The sequence below is a fragment of the Prosopis cineraria genome, unplaced genomic scaffold (genome assembly GCF_029017545.1).
Source record: "Prosopis cineraria cultivar Desert tree isolate PC_DT_omini unplaced genomic scaffold, ASM2901754v1 PC1309, whole genome shotgun sequence".
Lineage (NCBI taxonomy): Eukaryota > Viridiplantae > Streptophyta > Magnoliopsida > Fabales > Fabaceae > Prosopis > Prosopis cineraria.
In genome coordinates, this window is record NW_026556634.1 from 25,535 (window position 1) to 33,527 (window position 7,993).

General features: G+C 33.5%; 1 protein-coding gene across 1 annotated transcript; it reads left to right on the forward strand.

Annotated features, from left to right (window-relative positions):
- Window positions 1-2,211: 2,211 nt before the first annotated feature.
- LOC129299809 (probable serine/threonine-protein kinase PBL21) lies at window positions 2,212-7,855 on the forward strand (the record flags this gene model as incomplete). The annotated part of the gene is made up of 9 exons (XM_054938285.1): window positions 2,212-2,267; window positions 2,761-2,903; window positions 3,681-3,778; window positions 4,428-4,609; window positions 4,914-5,558; window positions 5,673-5,821; window positions 5,960-6,154; window positions 6,949-7,044; window positions 7,741-7,855. Coding segments are annotated over exons 1-9 (1,624 nt in total), but the record flags the coding sequence as incomplete, so codon positions are not given.
- Between the last annotated feature and the right edge of the window lie 138 nt (window positions 7,856-7,993).

Consider the following 7,993-nt stretch of genomic DNA (forward strand, 5'->3'; position numbering starts at 1 on the left):
AATGGTAGGATTAATAAAAATATTAAAAAAATTTAAATATAAAACTTACATAACTGGCAAAGAACATCAAAAGTACCAAAAACAAATTTTTAATGTTAGGAGGTAAATTTGGTTCCAAGTTGAGTTGATAGTCTTCTGTAATCTTTTATGTACAATTGAGAGGTAAAAATAATCTTTAATTTTTTTTTATTATTATATACAAGTGTTCTTATATTAGAAGTAATCTTATGTTTAAGATACAACTCAATATTAAATGTATACACTTCTATAAAAGATTTAAATATTAGTTTATCATATTCTAAGAGCCGAATTATTTTTTTTTTACTAGATTCAACCTTTATTCACAATACAAGACTTAAGAGAAGAAAACAAGAAAATGCTTGTAAAAAAAAAAATACAAAAGAAGAGAAGATATAATTCAAATACCTTGCATTAGAACATCATAAAATAATAGGTTAAGTTAACATTTTGAAAGACTAGGAGGAATATAATTAAACTCAAAAAGATATTGGGCTTGTTTAGCAACCTATTTTAAAAATAATTTTTTGTTCTTCAAAATAAAAGAAAAAATTTATTTGATAATATATTTTTAAAAAGTGTTTTAAAGAAAAAAATTATTATGAAGAATAGAAAGATAAAAATATCTTTTAAGTAATTTGAAATTATTATTTTAAAGAATAAAAGAGAATGTAAAAAATATTTTTTTATTTTAAAATATATTTTACAAAACATCATTTCTTGCAACAATAACAATAGAGTAAAAGCAGTTTGAAACGAGTCCATTTATTCTTATGTTTTTATTCAAATGTCATGCATTGGTTTCCTCATATCAAGCTATGCGTAAGTTTTTATCGCGAAAAAAGAAGTATTGCTCAAAGTGAGAATCTTTTGATTGCTCACATCACATGTTATTTTTTATTGGAGATAGTCTTGTTCAATATATCATTAAGTATTAAATGTGAATATCTTAATGAAGTTATATAACTTGATTCATTACATTATGAAAAACCAACAAACAAAATTATGTGATAAATAAATTATTATTTTTTTGGGTGAAAAAGGATTTATAAAATATAGCATTTATAAAATTTTTTTTACCAAAACAAACAAGAACAACCAATAAAAGTTGGTCCCATTAATAAATATTTAATTTATAACTCATAGAGTTGCGAGTTTAAGTCTACTCCTAATATACGAGGATGTTATTGGTAGGCCTGATACATTATCATCAAAATCTAAACTTGTTATTGATTCAAATGTTCTCATTTCCATCAAAATAAGCTTGATGAATGATGATCAACGAGAACCAGTAGACCAATAAAAATATAAAAATATGAACAGACATTTTGTTAGCATAGAGACCATGCTATCTGCATCTATGTCTATGTCAAAAATTTGTTTCACTGGTCAAAGCTCGTTGTCCAGCGCGGTATGCAGGAAAATGGTGGGAAAAGAAGAAAGAAGAGAATTTCAAGGTTCATTATCATCTCAACAAATAGAGACATGCTTGGGATCTTTGTCGCGTATTCTTGTCTTTTGCGAAGAACACCACGTTGTGGCATGAAACTGGACGACCGAAGGCAAGTCCACGAGGCTAAAGGCGGCTGCCCACAATGCAGCAGCCAGCCGGAGGCCTTGTAATCTCGTTGCGCACCGAAGAACATTTCCCTGATTTTCTCCGAAGTTTGAGAAATTCCTTTGTCCTCTTTGGGGATAGTTTCAAAGGGATGATGAACAAGTTTAACCTTAGCTTGGATATTATCAATCGCAAGAATTTCAGCTAAGACATGAAAACCAATTACAAGTATGCCTCGGACCAATCTGAGCTTTAAAATAATGGGTTTTTATAAAGAGACAGCAAGAAGATTACTGGATTTTTCATCAGGTTCCCAAAATGCGGAATATTCAAGGGTTACAGTATTTATATAGAATGGCTTTGCAATGTCTGGGAAGTTGATGACAGAAGGGCTCTTTTGAAGCTCCTGTATTCGACAAAATGTCTCACTTGGATGAATAAGCTATATCTCCCATGTTGGTAGTTCCTTGTATCCTCTTCTTCATATATTCTTCCCTGAACCAACTTTTCTGTTCCATAGCAATACAGAGCTTGAAATTGTAAAAGTATGGAAGGAAAGAGGGTGGTGGTCGTCCTGGATGCATCTAAAGATGTCAATCCAAGAGTCTTTCGTTGGTCCTTGAAGGATTATCACTGAAGCCAGGAGATAAGCTCACCGTTGTTGCAGTTCTCTATCAGTTTTATACTCCTAGTATGTGCTCTTCCATGGATGCTAGGGAAGTTTATGGCAGCTATTAATTATTCATCAAATCACTATTTTTGCACCAAATCACTTTTGTCACTCTGTTGGGACAGATTCAATGTTTTTATCCTGTGATGGTACATTTACACGGGTACGCACATGAAGAAAATGTTGATTCGGACTCAGTGGAGTGAGAAAACAACTAAATTTCGTGAGAATGAGAGAATGACTATTTGTGTGTTGAAGTGATGCAAACAACAGTTGATTACCAAAATTAATGTGTAACAGTGTAAGTCATCTTTCAAAGGCAAACTAGTTGATTTTCTCTTTATTTATACACAACATTAGTGTAAATTTTTTCATATAGATCTTGTACAAGAATAGCTTTCAAATAGGTTTCACGGCAGTTGAGAAATTAAAATCCCACGTGCCAAACACCATATAAAGGACACATGAATAAACTACTTTTTCTGCTTCCTTTACCATCAAAATTCTTTTGTAGTGGGGTACTTAAGCACATTGGACAGCAAATCACTGGTTGGAGCCAACAAGAAAGCAGTAGAGATGCGAGCTGCGAGGAGGATGGAAGAATACCAAAATAATGAGGAGCTTCTTGAGATTTCTAAACTGTATGAATCACAGAAGGTAACATTAACAGTAGTTGTTGAGATCTTTTCTTTTGCTTTATGATCATAAGGAAGAATGAAGTAAATGTTGAAAGTTAATAGATGTTCAATTGAAAAGGATGATATTGGAAAACCATACCCAAAAAAAAAAAGCAGCTCGTTGAGAATTTACTTGACAATGACTTATTATCGATGACATAATCCGAAGAAAATAATCTACAAGAAATAGTTGAGGAATGAATGGATTTTTTTTAAAGCTCTTGTCTGAGAAAACGTGTTAAAGATTATACCTATTCGTGAATCTTCATTTGAATATTTAAATTTGAGGTGAAGTAATCCTTGGTATGGTTTCAAAGTTTTTTGGGCCAGTAATCAAATTGAAAAATTCAATCATCTTCAACTTCCATTAAATTTTAGCGCATATATGATGCACGTGAGCTTTGGTCAAGCTTAAAGGAACTTTCATATGAAAAAAATTTACTATTTTATTAAAAATTACTTGTGCACAGTTAACATATTAAGTGAAGCATGAAAAAAAACATTCCGGTTGTGAAGCATACAATTGTGAAGCATGAAAAAAAAAAACATAGATAGAACCGATATTATCTTCAGTTAACATATTAAGTGATAGTGTAGAGGACAAAAATCATTCCGTAATTCATATTATTTTCCCATTAGGATGTTACCATACATCTGTTTTATTCACAACTGGGAATCTATCAGATATTTGTGTAATGCTAGGACTTCTCATATTTTACTAATATTGCAGCCTATTACATTTTGCATAACATTTCAGGTTGAATTCAGGATAGAGTTGGTCACGGCAACTTCAGCTAAGGAGGTTGCTTTAGACAAAGCGAAAGAACTAAATGCAACTTGGGTGATATTGGACAGGTCAGGCAAAATTAAACTGATAATCTCATTGAAACAACCTTCGTAGTCATCTCATGAAACAAAACATTGCTTTTGAAGGAAAGTTGAAAGCTTTTGGGGCAACTTTTGCTTCTTCTTAAATGTCTAGAAAGTACAAAGGAACAGAAACTGATATTTTCATTGGCCGTGCTAATTATGTCCTCGTTAAGAACCTTTTTTAACGCAAAGATTATGAGAGATGAAACTCTAACCTACACAGTCAAGGGTATTGATACACTCTGGGAATTGCTCCTAGATATTGATTCTGGCTAATTCAAGCCAAAGCATTAAATGTTAGGCTTGAGCTGAGGACTATAAACCGGATATACAATAATTCTAACGTAGCCATCTTTAAGCAAAAAGAAGAAGGAAAAACATATTGTATCTGAGCTTCTCATATGACTAAGATCAAGCATGAAAATTGTACTGATTTTATATTGATTCGATGGATGTGTAATGACTCTAGAATGTCTGTAACTTGGAATTTACTTCTCATAACATCTAAGTCAAATTATGATTTGTTGAATTATAAAACGATTGCATAGTTAATGTTCCTCTTGTCAAATCTCTAAACAGCTCTTTTCACATGAATCATACAAACATACTAATATAAAAAGCACCTGGGTCGCAGGCAGATGAAGAAAGATGAGAAGTTTTTCCTGCAGGAGCTTTCTTGTGGTATATCAAGATTGAAGCGTAACAATAGGATTGAACATTTGAGAGGCCCCCCAGTTCTCCCCACAGAGATATTTATCAGTCCTGTACCAGGATGTCATGACGATGAGGATAACAGTGTGGAAGACCCCAAGATTGGTAAGCTCTGAAACACTTCTAGCACCAGGTTACATCTCAGTCCGCCAAAATATCAGCTTCAGATTTTTTTTGAATAAACTTAGAATTAAAATTAAATCTTTTTTATGCAAAATACTCTCAAAAAATTGAAGCTATTTAGTCAATTCAGTCATTTTCTAGGTATATTTTTTTATGGGATTTACCTTGGCCAAATACTCTCTAATTTGGCTGGTTAGCTTTACTCTGTCTCAGTTTCATTGCATGTTATTCACAAAGTGGTTATTGAGCATCATAACAATAACAGTTTGGAATGATCCGATGATAGGTCAAATAAAAGAGGATCTTCCCAGCATGGAAGAAGAGATGCAAAGAAACTCAGATAAGGGGGATGACTTTACATTTACTGACAGTAATCAAACAAGTCAGACAAAACCTGATGAACCCAGAACAGTTGTAGAAGAGACATGGAAGAGCATCCATGATGAAGGGCAGCACTTCAGGCAGGCAACAGGAGGTGATCTACACATAGATGGAACAAAAGCTGAGCTGCTGAGCCATGATCAAGAAGATAAAACAGATGGAAAGCAAGAGAAGAGCATTTTTGGGAATACAGAATGCTCTATCTGCTCAGTCTGCAAAAGTAGACGGCCAGATAGTGGATGGAAAAAGGACTTCTCATATATCGAACTTCAAGTTGCTACAGATGAATTTTCAATTACCAACTCACTTTCTGAAGGAGAATGTGGATCTACTTTCAAAGGTCAGCTTGATTGTCAGCTGAAAATAGTGGTGAAGCAGCATCGACTCACAGATGCCCAAGTAGAGAAACAAATGATGTCTCAAGTGCAATTGATCCTCAAGGCTAGACATAAGAATGTGGCCATGCTGTTGGGTTCCTCCATAGAAGAAAGTCAGCTACTAGCTGTATATGAGTATGCATGCAATGGTTCACTTGACAAGCATCTATCTAGTAAGACTTATGATCCAATAATGCATGTAGAATTTTAGCATCTGTATAACTGTCCTAGGAATTTTGGTGGAGATTTCAATGTGATGCAATAAAGGAACTTTCTGAATCATGCAGAGAATAGTTGCAGGCCATTAAGCTGGGGAAAAAGGGTGAAAATAGCTGTAGGTGTCTCCATGGGTCTAAAGTACTTACATGATAATAACATAATTCATGGACGTATAAAGCCAAGCAACATTCTTCTAAACCATGAGTTCGAACCAATGGTACATACTTAATAACTTGGACTTGGAAGCCAAGACATATCCTATTTGTCTAAGTTACTGTTGATTCCATATTTTCTCATCAGATCAATCTAACTTCTACATTGAATGGTGAATATATACTTAGCTTGGAGATTTCAGCTTGGGAGAGCAAAATGTGAAGCAAAAAAGTCCCACAAGGATAAAAGTTTGGTATACGCAGCACCAGAGTGTTTGGAGAATTGGAAACTAACAGCCAAGACGGATGTATACTCCTTTGGAATGGTTCTTTTAGAGCTTATCACTGGTCAGAGGGCTACAGACAAAATATCAGGAGAGAAAAACCTTGTTGAATGGGTAATAGTCACACAACATTACTTTTATTACACACCCTAAGCAGCTTCTGGTAATTTGAATTTTTGAGGGTGATCAACATTGTCCTCTAATTCTAAGAATATCAAAAGTACTTGTTTGACCTCAAGACCCTATATTTTGTTTTTTCAAAAGATCATTATCAGTCTTGTTTTCTTGTGATACTATTTAATCCCATGTAAACTCTTGTATCTGTTTTCAAAAACACAAATCTTGTAGCAGTAGGGACAACAATCTTCTTTGATGACATAATTTTTTGTGATTTTGGTGCACTATAAACCATGGTATCTTGGAAATAGTTCTCCTTTGTCATGCAACATCTTAAATTTAAGCTTTAACTCTGATGCTCTCTCCCAAGTCAATCCATTTCATATCCGTGCTGTAGTACTCAATACTCTCTGCTTTGAATCATGTTCCATATTCCTTTTGATGTTATTACCGGATGCAAGTAGTTCTGTTTAGGGCCAAACAGTACTCTAATCTAGATTAGTTAGTATTGCCATATACCAAATATTTATATATTAACAGAGAGCGAGAGAGAGCTAAAAATAAAGTAGGCATAGAAAGCCTAGTAGAGGACAACAATAGGCTAAGAAGACCATTTCATTAATGGAAAAGGGTTATCCTTGAAAATTTTGGCATTAATCTCTAGTTATAAGCATCTAATGACCTAAATCATTGCACAATGCCATACAACTTTTCTCTGCACCTTTTCTGTTGACCTTGTGCTTATGTAAAACATACTGTATTTTATTATTTTCTTTCATTTTATGTTTCAGGCAAAGCCTCTTCTTGGAACAAAGAAGTATCCGCAATTGGTGGATCCTGCAATTGGAACCTCCTACGAAGAAGAACAACTTCACTGGTTGGCCCAAGTAACAGAAAAATGTCTCAAAAAGAATCCAAAGGAAAGATTAAGCAATGAATATGGTATGTGTCCATGATTAAACTTATGTCAATCATGAAGTGAAATTGAAGGAAGAAAACAAGTTGCATGTACTGTAGTATTAACTGTTGGCAGTGAGTTACTAGATGTATAAGAACACTATGGTTTGTTATTGAATGCTCAATTACTTAAAACTGACTTTAAATTATAAGGTCTGAAGATTGTAAATAAAAAAAGAAATTATAAGATTACCAAGGCACAAATATAATCTTAAATCTCACTTAAAAGCTTAAACTATTGACAAAGGGCTCAAAAATTACTTTGTTTATCCTAACTGAGAACATTTTGAATTACCAAGAGGATGCATTTCAGATAAATGTTAACCATAATATAGACATATCCCAGGTTCATAAACAAGGATGCTCTGTGAATGAAAAATGATATTGGTGCTTCATTAAATTAAAGATACAAATTTGTACGAATTAATGAACAAGAGATAGTACATGGTTCAGGTGCTCAATGCTCACAAACCTATCCAAATAAAGATATGGTCTAAGATTTTACCTGATTCGGTTCATTCCCAAAAAAAATAAAATGGTCTTGCTTTTATATTTCTACCTCACAGCACCTGTGCTGCAATTTTATGGTTATACATTGTCAACATGCCATTGCCACATAATTTCAGGTGGTCTCTGAATTACGAGGCATAATAGAGAGTGAAGAGGGCTGTGTTACTGTAGACTTTTCTCCAGAAATTTCAAGATCAACATGTGGCATATCAGACATTACTTCTACTCAAGGTAAAGAGGAAAATAATCTAGGACAGGATAGCTTAAGCACAATGATAAATAACGAAAGCAAGAAAATCACTTGAAGTCAATTAATAAAAAAAAAAAAATTCTCAGGTTAAATAGCTTGAGGAAAAAGGTAAAACAGGA